The 16693-nt window shown below is 46.3% G+C and overlaps 1 protein-coding gene across 23 annotated transcripts in view; it reads left to right on the top strand.

Moving 5' to 3' along the window:
- Positions 1-16693, top strand: part of TRPM3 (transient receptor potential cation channel subfamily M member 3) — a 559493-nt gene that overhangs the window by 523093 nt on the left and 19707 nt on the right. For all 23 annotated transcript variants that reach the window (XM_003782940.1, XM_003782943.1, XM_003782941.1 and 20 more), the window contains 2 exons: positions 16244-16394; positions 16486-16685. In XM_003782940.1, coding sequence (XP_003782988.1) covers positions 16244-16394; positions 16486-16685 — 351 coding nt within the window. The remainder of the gene's footprint in view (positions 1-16243; positions 16395-16485; positions 16686-16693) is intronic.

Genomic DNA, 16693 nt, shown 5'->3' with positions numbered 1-16693 from the left:
TCTCCTGTGAATGTGTGTGTGTGTGCATAACTTGTCTGGTAGGTGTGTGCTTGAGTATATTTGCATGACCATTGAGCACAGCACAGAGCCCGAAGTTTGGCGGTCCCATCTGTACTAAATTATTACACAAGATGTAGAGAAAAAAAGACAGAACATTCTTTTATAAACTCCCAAGTTCGTACCCACAAATACTGATCTATCAGAGCCTGGCAAACAGCTTTGTGTTCCAGTTACGCAGGGGAGATAAATGGGAAAAGCCCAATTTGTTTACTTTTTATGGAGGACCCAGAAACTAGCCCATTGTGGTTTCATTTTAGGATTTTTCCCACAAGTCTATTCAGTCCAACTTGACCAAAGGAAATGCCGCTCACAGCATGGTGCAGAGTAGCACTACATGAAGCATTAAGTGTATTTAAAATGTGATGGCCATATTAAAAAATATATATATAGGTCACCTTTCCCACATCATCAGTTTGTCCTCCTGAGCGTTTGTGTGATGGCCAAGTGAAGCTGCCTTATTGTCAAATACTGTCAGAATACAATCAACTGGGTTGATCTTTGAGGGTGGGGGTGTGTGTGTGTTTCCAAACCAAAAAGAAAAATGCAGATTTTCTGCTAACCATCCATTTCGCTTTTTTAAAAGTAGCGCCCTTCCCTGTATTCACAAGGAAGGGAAACGAAAATTCCATTCTCTTCAACCCACCCTTTCTCTTCACATACTTTATGACCAGAGTGCACATTGTTGAGTAAAACTGTCTAGAAAATGTTCAGATGAACTGCTGGCTGCAGCTTCGGGTTGGGTTTCCTGCCTCCCAGAAAGGTTAAGGTGCTTAAGGACTGGAGGATTTTGCCTGTGCCTAAGCTTATTGTTCTTGGGCACAGCAGGTGCTGTGAACTGTTGTGCTAAGCAGCGGCCACTAAGGAGTTTAGCTGCAGTGAGAAAAGCTGGGCTTGTGCTCTGATGTCAGCAGTAAGAACCTCGTTCCTTCTCCCAAGCCTCATACTGTGAGGTTTTCATCTACCTATAAAAGTTGATTTTGCTCAAATCAGATTAGAAATCAGCTTTCCCTCAGCAGACCTCTATTTGGCCAATAAAGGCAGGAGGGCTGTGGGGGGGGGGGTGGGACTGAAAGCAGACCCGAGCCCGGGCATCCATTCCCATTAGCCCTCCATTTCTTCATGGTAGGGGAAGGTAAAAAGGAGTCTGCACAGGATTAAAATTCAGCTGCCTTCAGTTTTCCCACCTGGGACCAGGGGCTGTGTCCTATTTCATTTAAGGGCATTGCAGATCTAATAGGGGAAATAAAAGTAATGAAGTGAGGGCTTTCTTAGTACCCAGAAACCATCAGGCAGGACATGGAGAGGATGAAGGGGAATTACTCAGTTTCCTTAATAAACTCAGCAAAGGATTACAATGAAAAATAATGCCTTATCACTGTAAGCTTATCTCCCCGGTCATCTGAGGTCCTTCCAAAGCTCTCCCCACCTCAGTGCCCTTTCAGACTGGGGAGCTTCACAGAACACAGTGGGCACCCTTCCACCTCTGGGCCTCTGCCCCTCGGCCCCAGCAGGGCCTGCTGCTTAGAAGATCCTTTCCCCCAGAGAGCCTCTTGGCCAGCTTCCTCATCTGAGGCTGGAGTTGCTCAATCTTGCTTTCTCAATCAGGCCTCCAGCCACCCCACCCCCATGCCCCATCCTTCTTACCTTATGTTCTCACCCACAAATTTTCTCCATGGTACTTATCACCTCCTAACAGCCCCCTTAGCTTATTTATTTATTATGCTATTGTCAATTTTCTGTCTACCCACTATGGTCACTGCCATCCCATCCCCAACATCCATCGTCTTCGGGCAGGGAGCTTTGAGGTTCTGCCCACTGGTGTATCCCAAGCATTGAGAACAGTGCCTGGGACGCAGCAGGGGCTCCATAAATACTTACTGAGTGAATGACAAGGGAAGTGGGGCAAGTATCATCATCATTATTATATCAGGCTTAGAGATAAGGACACAGGGGCTCAGACACATCAGTAGATTTACCTGATAGCACATAGATGGCAAAATGCCAGAAATCTGTCTCAGAATGAACCTATACAAGGTTAGTGCCTGTGTGTAGTGACTTCAAGGAATGATTTAGTAAGCTGGATCAGTTGTAGATAGCCACCAAAGCAGGAAACGTAGGATAAAGTAATTATTTAAAATATTCTAACCATGGCAAATAGCCAAATGCCTTTCCCATCCTTTCTGTCTTCTCCACTTGATCGGCATCTGAGTTTATTATTTTTTAACAGATAAATATGTCAAGATGAAGATGTTTATTTGTTTTATTTTCTTTCTTTCTTTTTTTTTTTTTTTGAGACAGAGTCTCACTATGTTGCCCTTGGTAGAGTGCCCTGGTATTACAGCTCACAGCAACCTCAAACTCTTGGGCTTAAGTGATTCTCTTGCCTCAGCCTCCCAAGTAGCTGGGACTACAGGCACCACCACAATGCCTGGCAGTTTTTTTGTTGGAGTTGTCGTTGTTTCAGCTGGCCCAGGCGGGGTTCGAACCTGCCAGCCTCGGTGTAGGTGGCTGGCTCCCTACCCACTGAGCTACGGGCGCCACCCTATTTGTTTTATTTTCATTGGCATATGTCAATGTTTCTTTGCAAAAGAAAAAAAAAATCGTTAGTCCACCCAACTATTCCATGATGATAGTGGTGTTCATATTCAGCGTACAGGTGGACTCATATTCTCAACGTGAGAGCCAGCAGCCACCAAGGTTCCAGGCAGAACATGGACTGCATGTTATCTAGAATTTTTACTGTTGGAGGAGCATCATTTGAAGTGAGAAAAGTTCAAGTTTGAACAGTAAACAGAGATATGTAGGCAGGAGAACAGAGCTTGGGATCTGGGGGAGGCAATGAGGGAAGAGGGGGACAGAAAGGGAAGTGTGCCCACAGATCAGCTAGGCATGTGAGTGGTGAGTACAAATGGGTTTCTCATACTGTCGCTTACCAGTGGTTTGGTAATAATGTCAGTGGGAACTTGTGTTTGCTTATTTGCATTCCTGAATATTAAGGGCCACATCTATTGTTTCTGTGGATGCCATTTAACCCCTCGGGTGCAATCCAGGGGGATATGATGGGAGCCATGGATTATGTCCTTGGAGGTGGTACACCTGCATGTTTCCTGATGCTGTCTGCACATAGATATACAGTCTGGCTCACCAAGCTGCTCCTTCCAAGCCCGAGAGCCCTGAAGTGAGAGTGGTGGTTCCTTTTTATAGGACAGCCTCTCTTGAAGAGAACCCTGGCTTGTCCCTCTCCAAATACCCTGAATACTTTAACTGTGCATGGGTTTCTGAAAAAATCATAAATCCCATTTTAAACAAAAACAACAGCATATTCCTTAGCATGTGGTGTGAGGCTAAGTTGGTGTGGTCTACAGGGGAAAAATCTTCCTTGGTCCAGCACAAGGAGACTGGAACAGAGCTCGCACCACCTGTGATGGGACCGACACTCCCCCTCCTGCCCTCACACCCCTGAAAGGTGTATTGTTGTGACTTTAGCTGTGGTAAGAGTGTCACAGTCAAGAATCACAATGGAGGTGAGCGGCCCGTATGGCTCAGTGAGTAGGGCGCCAGCCCCATTTACTGAGGGTGGCGGGTTCGAACCCAGTGCAGACCAAACTGCAACCAAAAAATAGCCAGGCATTGTGGTGGGTGCCTGTAGTCCCAGCTACTTGGAAGGCTGAGGCAAGAGAATTGCCTAAGCCCAGGAGTCGGAGGTTGTTGTAAGCTGTGATGCCACCGCACTCTACAGAGGGTGACAAAGTGAGACTCTGTCTCTAAAAATAAAAAATTTAAAAAAAAAGAATTACGATGGAGGACAGCAGCACGAAAATGTAGAAGACTAAATTATGTATTTGATTTTTTCTCTGAAATGTGTTGTAGCTTTTTGGTTTGAAGAAGAAAATAGCTTATCTAATCCTATTCCGTTTAGGCAGATATCAAAAGGACTGTGTAATGATGAGGAGGAGGCAGGCACTTAGTAAGACTATGAGTTAAACAGTTTCCATGTTCATCCTCTAAAGCCTCCCCAAGCCGCCCTCTCCCTTCCCAGCCGCCCCTCCCATCGCCAGGACTCCCAGTGCTCTGGATCTTTGCCTCCTCTGATGAAACTGCCCAGAAAATAAGCTGATTCTCTCTAAGGTGTTAAGAACAACATCCTCTACTAGAGAAAGATGTTGATTGCAAGGAAACAAAACCACTCGAAGTAGGTTAAAGAAAGACCGAGTGCAAACATCTCAGAGGAAACCACAGAGGCATCAAAGACCGAAAACATAGCGTGACGTGAGCTGACTGGGAATGAAACTGGAAGTGGTTTTGGAAAGTCAGAATCTCAAGACTTAACCACGTTCATCTGCTTTCCTCTCTACCTACGTCTGTCCAGCCTCGACCCATCAATCATCTCCCGCTCTCTCTTGCCCTCCCTCCCTTCTTCCCCCTTCCCTCTCTGAGACGCTTCCTTTACTTTTATCAGACCAGTGTGGTCTGGCTCTTTATGATCTTTCAATTAAGCACCTGTGGTTGTCTGACTACAGTCTAAGCACTTCCGTTTCATCTCCAAACACAGAGTCTTTTTAGTCACAGCTCATTCAATAACTCGCTCCTCCTTGGGCAATGAGGGGATCTGCTCCAGCTGTGGGCTGACTTGGGTGGAAAGGAGATGAAGAAATGAAGAAAGGGGCTTTGTCCACCTGAAGGACATAGTTCCAGCTCTTCCAGCTGTTATAGCAAGGGACATGGAGCGTGTGTGTCAGGCATCTACCGACACAATGAGTGGGACAAACCACTCAGAACTCAGTGGCTTCAAGCTGTGAGCACGTAAGGAACTCACAAGCCTGTGGGTTGTCTGGATGGTTCTTCAGGTCTTGGTTGGGCTCAATCACATACCAGGGGGTCAGCTGGCCATGAGCTGTTCCAGAAGAGGCTCCCTCTCAGACAACACCAGCAGCTGGGGGCCGAGGCTCTGAGAGTTTCTTCCTCCTGCAGGCTGACTCAGGCATGTCTTGAACTGTGCTGGCTGAGGTGGGAGTGGGGGGACAGAAACACTCAAGGGTTTTTCCAAAGTTCTGTAGGTGTCACATTTGTTAACATCCCATGGACCAAACAACCCACATGGCCATACTGAGAATCAGGGTCACAGCTATAGATCCCACCTGTTGATTGAGAGAAAGTCTAAAATTACAGGGCCAAGGAGCTGGGATACAGGGAGGGGAGAGGAACCATGGCAGTTCAGGCAGTCATCTGCTACTGCCCGGCAGCAAACTCAAGATGTGTATGACAGGGTAGTAGAGACATATATTCTTCCCCAGCAAGATTTGCACACAATCTTTCTGATATTAATTCCTGATACAAAATAATGAACTTTGGGGGGGGGGGAACAGAGCCTCAAGCTGTCCCCCTAGGTAGAGTGCTGTGGCATCATAGCTCACAGCAACCTCTAACTCCTGGGCTTAAGCAAGTCTCCTGCCTTAGCCTCCCAAGTAGCTGGGACCACAGGCACCCACCACAACACCCGGCTATTTTTTTGGTTGCAGCCATCATTATTGTTTGGCGGGCCCGGGCTGGATTCGAACCTACCACCTTAGGTGTATGTGGCTGGCGTCTTAGCCACTTGAGCCACAGGCGCTGAGCCAAAAATAATAAACTATTAATTGGAATTGTGGAGTCCTCTTCAGATAAGTGTCATTTTGTCTCTAGGTGAAAGTAGATACATAGGATAGCAAGAGTACAGAACCCAGATAACAGAGGGAATCGAATTCTCTCTGCTTCTCCCTTAGAACACACCATCCCATCCCACCCCAGCCTGTCAACAGATAGCATACTTAGGCTTGTGACATCAAACTTTCTAATTCACTGGATTTAAAAACTGAGACATTCTGGAGGCCCCTGTGGCTCAGTGAGTAGGGTGCCAGCCCCATATACTGAGGGTGACAGGTTCAAATCCAGCCCGGGTCAAACTGCAACACAAAAATAGCTGGGCATTGTGGTGGGCACCTGTAGTCCCAACTACTTGGGAGGCTGAGGCAAGAGAATCGCCTAAGCCCAAGAACTGGAGGGTGCTGTGAGCTGTGACGCCATGGCACTCTACCGAGGGTGACAAAGTGAGACTCTATCTCTTAGGAAAAAAAAAAAGTGACATATTCAACTTAACATCGTGTTCTAAACAGCTCAAAGCTGAAAGTCTGTGCAAATACAAGGTAGACCACAAGCCAAGATGGCCCTGAAGTGGTGGAGGCCATGTTACTGGTCTCCTCTGCTCCCCAGGTGTTGTCTGGGTTATGTTTCATGCAGTGGAAGCTAGTTGGTTACTTGTTTGCTTCTCTGCCAGGGGTGGAAAGAATAAGGCTTCTACAGATGGCCTGTGCTTAGTTCCCAGGATGGATGATTCACTTTGGGGGTTATTCAAGTCTTTTGCTTCTCTGCATGGACTATCCTGCCAGGAACGTGCATCCTTCTGATTTCAAGATCATTCTTTTTTAAATACCAAAGGAGGCAAGGAAAGCTTCATCTCTCTTTGCTGCACCACTTTTAATAAAAGGATTTGTTCTGGATTCCGTCATAGGCTGCCCTTCAAGAGTAGGAAGGTCACCAGTGTCCTTAAGGCTGCAGATTCCCCACCTCTCAGTCACGTACCCCCCTCACTATTTTGTCACTTCCCTTCTACTCTTTAATAGTTTTAAATGGACTCATTTTTTAAAACTCAATTTATTTTAAAAATGTCCATTATGGCCATAAGTTGCAAATCGGTATTACCTGACACAAATAGGAGTAACCATAAACTAAACAGAAAGAAAACACAACATTGAAATTCTGGACAGTGCTTAAACCTTCAGCCTGCCCAGACTTTCCTGAAAGGGGACTTTAGCAAATGTGAAGAAAGTGTCAAAGAGATAGTGTGCTCAAACCGATGCAGTCAGGAGGATCAAAAGAGGCTTGACAAGGTCATCCCTTCCTTCCTATCTAGTTCAAGGTTATTTAAGGCCCTGTTTCTGTATCATAAACTCCCCTCGGACTTCTTGATTGTGTTGCGCTGTAGGGAGCATTAATATTCCAACTCTCATGATTCCCAGATGGAGGAATCAAGGTCTCCTCCTGATTTCTAGCGTTTGCCTTTGTGTCATGTCACTGCCAGTTAGCATGTTCCCCAGCATTTGGGTTAGGCAAAGGGAAAAGAGGTTAGCCACTGAAGAAGTGAAAAAAGGGGAAGCTGGTGGGTGGTGCTTTTGACTCTACCAAGTTGGGGCTTGCCTGGTTTTCAGTTACCTCTGCTCTTCCTGTCCTTTACTAGAGGACATTCATAGTTGCCTACTGAGAGAAATACAGGGTGTCCCCAAAGTTGCCACGCGTGGTGGGGGGAAATGGAAAATTGTAGCTAAGTGTACCTTTATTTACAAAATGTTTATCATGAGATTTTACAAAGAGGTGGCCAACGCGTAGAGAATATTTGGTAAATATTTTGTCAAGTTTTGTAGTGAGTATTTTGTAAATTAAAGGTACACTTAGCTGCAATTTCCCATGTTGCCTATGTATGGTGACCTTGAGACAGCCCGTAGAGAGGGCCCCATGCCTTCACAGAGAAAACTTTTGCCTGGATCCACCATAATCTACAACCTTCAGATAAAGAAATTTCTAGAAAGAGGTAACCATATAAAAGGAGGTGTCTCTGGCTATTTGCCAAGGAAAGTCAGGAAAAGGCCAAAGAGGAGAGTTACCTAAATGGAATTCACCCTCGGTGTAGCCACAGTGGCTGTGCTAACGGCAGTCTAAATCCTCCCTGGCAAACTGTGTGGATTTTCAAAAGGAGGTGGGGAAATCCTCTTTGTCTCATTGTCTTTTCAAGATAGATTTTTAGTTGAAAATCCTTGCTTTATAAAAATAGGATAAATGTCGTCAGATACTCATCTAAGCTCTTTATTCCATTGCCCATGATTTTGAATTAGCTTTTGAGATGTTTCTTTAGATGGAGAGGGACAATCTTCAACAAATACCCTTCTTTGTCATATTTTTGAAGACAATGCTGCTTATATCCGATATTGGCTGGTGTTTCATTTTAAATTTCTCATTTTGAGAACAAAATGGTATGCATGTTAAGAAAATAAACAATTATTTTCTCTACATTTCATAGGATGAAATCAAAAAGGCAAATGTCTTATTCTTTGAGACAGAGTTACCCGTACTTGCTACTTGCGACATGGACCTGATTTCTTTTTTGGGGGGATGGTGAGGGAGGAACAGAGTCTCACTCTGTTTAGAGTGTCCTGGTACAGCCAATCTCACAGCAACTTCAAACTCCTGGGTTCAAGTGATTCTTCTGCCTCAGCTTTCCATGTAGCTGGGACTACAGGCGCCTGCCACAACACCTGGCTAATTTTTCTATTTTTAGTAAGACTAGGTCTCACTCTTGCTCAAGCTGGTCTCAAGTTCCTGAGCTCAAGGGATCCTCCTGCCTTGGCCTCCCAGAGTGCTAGGATTACAGCCACCACACCCAGGCACACGAACCTTATTTCTTTCTCCACACTCTGGACTTTAAAGTGTTCCCTAGACTTCTTACTTCATCTAAAAAACTACTTACCTGTGTCAATGGAAACAAGAAAAATTCAGGTGTCTAATGAATTGTTTCTACATATGTCCATAATTGAGAGATTTCTCTCAACCCCACATTGGCTCTTTCTACAGAGGCACAAAGAAAAGAGACCTAGCGGTTCAGCAGGCTTGTGTGGACATCCTGGTTCTGCTCCTTCTGCCTCTGACATACTGACAGAGATGATAGAGCTTTCTGAGCTTCAGCTCTTCACCTGAGAAGTGAAGATAACATCTGTCAAGTCAAAATATTATAATGATTAAAATAAGGTGATACACATATAAGTAAAGCTCACGGCATAGGGCCTTGCACTTAAGGCAGCCGTAAGTGGTCCTTAGCTTTATTACGCTGGAAGGACCACATGAGGTAGAGGAGAAGACATGAGGCCGGCTGGTCAGAGAGAGGGCGGGCCCATTTCTGCTTCATTCATAATTACATCTCCAGTGCCTATTACCATTGGCAAGTAGCAAGAACTCAGCTGGAATGTACTGAGTGATCCCTTATTAGCCTTGATCTTGGGTAAAACATTCTACCTCTCAGTGCATGTTTCCTCAACTATAAAACAAAGACTATATATATATTTTTTTCTTTTTAAATTTTTATTTTTTTGAGACAGAGTCTCACTCTTTTTCCCTGGGTAGAGTGCCATGTTGTCATAACTCACAGCAACCTCATACTCTAAGGCTTAAGTGATCCTCTTGCCTCAGCCTCCCAAGTAGTTGGGACTACAGGTAACTGCCAGGATGCCCAGCTAGTTTTTCTATTTTTAGTAGAGGCAGAGTCTTGCTCTAGCTCAAGCTGATCTCAAACTCCTGGGGGATCTTCCTGCCTCAGCCTCCCAGAGTACAAGGATTACAGGTGTGAGCCACCACACTCAGCTGACAATACATTTCTTACAGACCTGGTGGGAAGCTCAAATGTGATGGCCAAACATAAAGTGCCCAGCACAAAGCTCAGCACATAACATGCTTTCTACAGCTGTTTATTCCCGAACCTTCACTCTTCTGCGCTTTGGAGGATCCCAGATAAAGGAAAAGCTAGGGATCAGCATTTTCTGGAAAAGCAACACTTTTTTTTTTTTTTTTTTTTTTTGAGGCGGAGCCTCAAGCTGTCCCCCTGGGTAGAGTGCCATGGCAGTACAGCTCACAGCAACCTCCAACTCCTGGGCTCAAGCGAGTCTCCTGCCTCAGCCTCCCAAGTAGCTGGGACTACAGGCACCCGCCACAACGCCTGGCCATTTTTTTGGTTGCAGCCATCATTGTTGTTTGGCGGGCCCGGGCTGGGGATTCAAACCCGCCACCTTAGGTGTATGTGGCTGGCGCCTTAGCCGCTTGAGCCACAGGCGCCAAGCCGAAAAGCACCACTTTTAAAGCTATCCTTTGGAATAGGCAACAGGCAGGGTCCTGGGGCCCCAGGTATATGTGGGAGAAGTCCACAGCCCTCAGGATAGATAGTCCCTGGTCACAGGTGCCAGCATCTGTCTAGATAGGCAGGATTTTGACCCTTTTTGGTTCCTGAGCAGCTATGAGGTGGCCAGGCCACATGGCCTTTGTTCCTAAAAAGAGGACAAAGTTATCTTCCACTCCAGATATCACATTCCTGTTTCTAAAGGGCAAAGAGAAAGGCCCCATCCCTGTGTCAATTTTTGTAGCTTGCTTGTGCTGTCAGAACTTTTATCTTGAGAAAGATTCTTGGGTGAAAGGGAAAAAAATACCAGGATTAGCTGGCAGTGTCTGCCATCAATGCAAGATGGGGTACCGTGGCTGGTTTGCTGTGGAGATTTACACTGCAGCATCCAGAGGCAGATTTTCTATCACTTTTGCCAATGACCAGGCGTATTGCTTTAACCTTGGCAAGTGCCAAAAAGCAAAAATGAATAAAATCTATTCTTCCCTTCAGTCGGTTTTTTTTTTTTTTTCTCTCTCACAGGATCCGTCTATATTGGCAGGTCATAGTGGCACTTGATGAGGTCTTGAAGTCAGTAGGAAATAGACACTGACCCAGTAAGATGGAGGTGTAACTCTCACAGAAATGCTTGACACTATAGGCCACAGATGCAGGGCTGGGATTCTGCTGCCTGCATCCATAAAGTTAATATTTATCGAATACCCACTATGTGCCAGGCATGTTCTAGAGACTGTTTTGCTTAATGGACAAAAGAGACAAAAATCCTGTGCTGTGAGGCTTATAGTCTAGTAAGGGATGCTTTTGACTTGTTATGAGGAAGGTTTATTTGTGAAAGAAAAAAAATTCCACTCCTTGGAAGGCTGCTCTCCAAAACCTCCACAACACGTACAGGGAGGATTTTCTCACCACCATCCACGTAATCTGGCCAGATTGTGCCTCACAGCCTATCAGTTTGTTCCAGACGCCAATCAACCATTTCTACTTATTAATTAGCAGAAACAGTATTTCCAGCTTCCTGCCATTCGGTGTGTCGCTATGACCCCCATCCATAAACCACAGAGAATCTGAACCTCCAAATGTCTGATCCTGTCTAACGCGGCCACAACTGCAGAGATGTAGGCCTCCCGCTCTGCACCTGAACTCACCTTGAGGCTCCTATGGCTTCATCTACCTGCGACTAGCTTCTAGAGTGAGTTTTCTTTACCTTGGGGTGGCTGGTTTTGTCTAGATATTTGACCAAAGTTCCAAACAGCATTTACCCTACTGATTAGATAATAGGTCAGATCTGTATTAATACGAGACCCCAGTTAGACAAAACTGAGCAGTGTAAACCTCTCCTTTTATGTTTTGGGAAGAAGGGGAGCAACAGTGGCCTCTGGCTGATGAAACTCTATCAGGTCGCATGGTACATTCCAGGTTCCTCTTTCCAATCATCTATGCTATTCCAAGACTCCAAATTCAGCCCCTCAGGAGTGGGGTGCCCAAAACATGAACATCTTTTATTACTGGCCTGTGGGCAAGGGCTGGGGGGCGGGTGTCAGGGGTATGCTTATGACTGTATTAATCAGGACTAATTGCAAGGAACAGAAACCCAAATCAAATTAACTTAAGGTAAAAAGGAATTTTATGGTTTGTATAACTGGAAAGGACTGATTTTAGGCATGGCTCATTCAGGAAGCAGCTTTTCTTCTCTGTGATGGAGTCAGTCTTGGGCAAGCACTCTTCACTTGGTAGCTTTACCTTGCATTGTAAAAAAAGCTCTTCTCTCTCACTCTCTCAGCAGGGTCTTGCTCTGCTGCCCATGCTATAGTGCAGGGGCATCATCATAGCTCCAGCAACCTCAAACTTCTGAGCTCAAATGATCCTTCTACCTTAGCTGGGACTACAGGTGCCTGCCACAACACCCAGCTAATTTGAAAGCTTCTCCTTTATATTGGTTCCAGCAAGAGTCCTAGGCTGGTGCTCAATGACCCTGATTGGTCAGGCTTAGATCACATGTCCATTCCTAAGCCAATCGTGGCAATCAGGAGATAAGACACACTGATCAGTCTTCTCCTAGATATGGAATTGGAGTTCATTTCACTCAAACTTCATGAACTGAGACTGGAAGTGAGGTGGTTTTACAAAGGAAAACCAGGATGGGGAAATGTATACTAGGCAAGTGGAACCAGCCAACATCCACTAAAGGGACTTTGCACTGACTGTCACCAATAAAGAGGGAGATGACACATGGCATTTGGTATGAAGTGGTAGTGACTCTACATTTGCTTCTTGCAACAGGCTGGGAGGAAAACAACCCAAATATCAGACCCCAAAAGCAGTGAAGGAGGAGGCACAGTGGACACCACAAGCCCACATGCCCCTAAACATCCACCCATGTGCCATCTTGGGTGCCAAACTCTGAGGAATTTCTCTGGGTTATTTCCCTGGGAACGTGAGCCTGCCCAATGCTGGTATCCTACAACAATCCAGATAACTTTCTCCCCATCCTGAAATCCACTGCTTGTAAGGGCTCAAGGCACCATCTTCATCAGTGGTAGACATCTGTAAGTTTGAATCACAGCACTTTCTAGTACAGATAACTACCCAGAGCAAGGATGTCATTGGGAGCCAATATAGAGCAAAGTCTGCACTAATTGCTGCATCTAATGTTCACTGCTTCTTTGCTGATATTACTGAATAAAGCTTGTTTCTTGGGGATTCACTTTTATTATCATTGTCACCGTCTCAAGAACCATCTGATTCACTTATAGTGTACTTATTGCTCCAGAACCTAGATAATGTTCTTCAGGCTAGTCCTGACTACCAGACTGCTGGGTGGCCAGGCTGGAGAGACTACAGCAGTTCAAACCAGAGTGCTTCCTCAGAAGCCCATCCCAACTCACATCGCGCCATAATATGATGTTTTGTTCCCTGTCGGTATCCCCTCCTGAACTGTGAGTTCCTTAACAATGAGAAGTGTCTCGTCAACTTGCAATATGACCTGTACTTAGCGTGTTGTAGGATGTTTGTAGGATAAGTGCAATGCTTAGTGACCACAAAACAAAGAGGAATAAGACATAGTCTAACCCTGAGAAGCTAAAAGTCTATTAATTATGAAAATAACAATACCAACAGTGACATCAGCTAATGCTAATTGAGTGCTTTGTGCTAGATACTAAACCACACGTTTTGCAAGCTTTATCTTGTGTAGTGATCTTGACAGCCCCCATGGCATATACTATTAATAACCCCGCTTTACAGATGAGGAAGCTGAAGTTCACAAACAAAGCTAAAGTCAGATCATCTGAAACCGGTAGAATCAGGGTTTGCACCCAGGTCTGCCTGATTGTAAGACATGTTCCTAACCACTGAATTAAAACTACCTCTGTAAAGGCAGGATGAGTAAAAGGTGAGGAAGGCAGGGGTAAGTCAATACCCACCCCCCCAAAATGGCATGTGGTTCCCGGTGGCAATTCTGCTGACATAAAATCAAATCTTCAATAAAGGTATTAGGCTGGTCTGACTCCTCAGCTAGTGGGAGCCTTGGAGGAACTGAGCAGAGACCTAGCGGTATGTTGATGACACACTCTGAAAGGTCGTGCATGTGAGCATGGGCCCCTTGAAACCAGCAAGCACCTCTTCTCCTCCCCTGTTTCCTCTGACTGCTGGGAATAGGCACCAAAGTGGAGAAGTGTCTGCATGGCCCTCACTCAATACGGGATCACAAAGAGCAAGATGGATGAGTTCTGCCTCGCCCAAGTTTACGTTCTCTCAGAATGGGGGTGAGCAATGGAGATCAGGAACCACATTTGTTACAAGCATAGCTTTATAACTGACCCCAAGCAGTTACTTCTGCTGATTTTGTCGATTTCCCTATAGAGATCTGAGCAGGAGCCACAGGAAAGGTCAGAACAGAGGATGGGACAGCCCCCAAGACAGTCAGTCAAGGAAGAAAAGCGTGGAGTAAGTGGGAGAAGCTTTGCAGAGGAGAGGAAAGCATAGCGATGCTTCCAAGAGATTCTGAAGTCTGGTTGAATGAAGAATTTGTGGAAAGGACCTAAGGAAGGAACTAATGACCCCTCAGAGCTAGGATTATGCATCATGAGTAGCCTTTTGTAGATGTGAGAAATGTCTATTAGCATACAGCAAGATCGTGTCTCCCTAATCTCCTGTATTTGTTCCACATTAATCATGTATGGACACATCGCCATGTGCTATGTGTATGCACTAAGGCAGGTGATGGGAAATCTTGAGGAGCAATTCTCCCACGACAGAGGCTTGTGTGGGGTGCAGATGAGAAGATTAGCAATGGCAATACAGTGTCAGAGACCCCACACACGCTCAGAAAGCCAGGTGAGCATTAAAGAATGAGCAGGATTCACCGAGGTGATGGATGCAAGTGGGAGCAAGGTCTCAGAGGGGGCTTTTGAAAGCAAAAGAGGAAGTGTGGTTCAAAATCGGGAAGTAAGAGAGAACATGGCATTTCCAGGAACCACAAGAAACTTGTGGTTTGGCTTAGAGAAAAAGGTGGGATGCAGCAAGGCATGGCCCTGGGCCAGCCACCCTCAGAGTCTGGACTTCATCCTGAAGCCAGTGGGGGCCTCCATCACTGGGTTTTCCTTCCAAGGGAGGAAATGATCAGGGCCTCTTACAGTGAACGCTGTCTTGAGTGTTCAGTGCCATAGCTCCCAATAACAAAAAATTCCTGCTCCTCAAAAACACCTGATTCCAACATCCAGTCGTCTTGCAGTCAGAACCAAAGAAAGCACTTTGCCATCTTTTCCTGGCCATTAAAACAGGGTCTTGGTGTCTTGGAGTTATTAAAATCCTCATTGGGTGAGAAGATGCATTTTGGGCTTCAGAGCATGTCAAAAATTACATAATTTTTCCAGCCTAATTCTAGCCCAGTGTGCTCCACCTTCTTGGCAACTGAGAATTACCTGAGAAGTTTGAAAAGAAATACCGGTGCCTGGGGCACCCTCAAAGATTCTGATTCATTTGCCTGGAGCCGAGCTGGGCACTGGCATTTTTAAATCTCCCCAGGGGATCCCCTGGGTGGCTGGGGGCTGAGCACCACTGTGGAGTTTGCAGCCTAGCAACGGAAAGTCTTGAGATGGGAATGGGCTCCCCTTGCCAGGTACTCCAGCTGAGTCGATTCTGGGTCAACTTTTCAAACCTTCTGGCAGATCATCAAAAGCAGCCCATGGCAACTGCTGACACCCCTTGGTGCTCCTCCCCACAACCCCCACCCCCGAAACAGGTAGACACAAAGGCCCCGTGTTCTGAAGCCAGTGGGGGCGGGTGTTGGAGAAAGTGGATACTTCAAGTTCGCTTGGCACCTGAGGACATCGTCTCGCTCCCTGAGCCGCATTGTGCAGTACTAAGAAGCTTTGTCAAGGATTTTTACTTCCCTGACATTTATCGGGAAACCCCAAGCAGCCCTCATTAGCACATGACTCACACTTACCCAGTCCCACTCATCACCTTCCTCCTCACCCCACCCCACCCCCAACCCCAGACATTTCTCCCCCATCCTGATTGCCCATTTTATTCCCTGCAGTTGGTTCTTGTGCCCCAAGTAGCACATTTTGGGGATGGAAACCCTGCTGGAGGGGAGCGAGTGGCTGTGGGCTCCGTGGTCCCGCTCCATTGCCCCTCATTGCCCTCCTGGTGAAATCCCATCCATCAGGCGCTCAGAGCGACAAGCCTCTATGCTTCCCCAGACGCTGCCCGGTGTTGTTCCTTCTGCACCCAGACAGCAAATCGTTATGCTCGGAGCTCCCAGGTTGTTTCTTGCAGCAATTAACGGCTGCCCTGGTGTTAATTCCCAATCAATAGCCCTGCCACGCTGCTCCTACAGCTGTCGCCTCCACAGCACATTTTGAAAGTAACTCTCGGATCCTTGGGCGATCCCAGGAAAGCCCTCACCAGGCTTCCGAAGGACACCGAGTGCCCCTCACCCAGGGCAGGGGCCAAGGGATAAGGTGGGCCAGCAGGCAGCCTCATCGCCTATTCCCATCAGGCAGAAGCCAGACCCCTCTGGCCCTTTGAAGTATCTCATGAAGCTTCATTTTTCAATTTTGGCTTGCTTGAACCTTTTCCTGTTTGTTTTGAGACGGCTGTAGTTTTCTTCCATCTAAAACCCTCATTCAAATCAGTCTTCTTTTCTTTATTTCCCAAATTGAATAGCCACGGTTTCTCATTTTGTGCCTGTGTTGCCTCCCCCAGCTCCCTGTGGACAGAATGAGACCCGAGAGGATGGTAAAATAATCCAGCTGCCCCCTTGCAAGACGGGCGCGTGGATTGTGCCGGCCATCATGGCCTGCTACCTCCTGGTGGCAAACATCCTGCTGGTCAACCTCCTCATTGCCGTCTTCAAGTGAGTGGACCTGGGGGGTGAAGATGGAGGGAGGTAGATGTTCAGGAAATAGTGAATTTTCTCATTTGATTCTCTCTGGTCTCTATTTCAGCAATACATTTTTCGAGGTAAAATCGATATCCAACCAAGTATGGAAGTTTCAGAGGTATCAGCTCATCATGACTTTCCATGAAAGGCCCGTTCTGCCCCCACCGCTCATCATCTTCAGCCACATGACCATGATCTTCCAGCACCTGTGTTGCCGATGGAGGAAACACGAGAGTGATCCTGATGAAAGGGACTATGGCCTGAGTAAGCTT

The sequence above is a fragment of the Otolemur garnettii genome, unplaced genomic scaffold, assembly GCF_000181295.1.
Source record: "Otolemur garnettii isolate 467f Iridium unplaced genomic scaffold, OtoGar3 scaffold00006, whole genome shotgun sequence".
NCBI lineage: Eukaryota > Metazoa > Chordata > Mammalia > Primates > Galagidae > Otolemur > Otolemur garnettii.
This window is presented reverse-complemented; position numbering and strand designations above follow the sequence as displayed.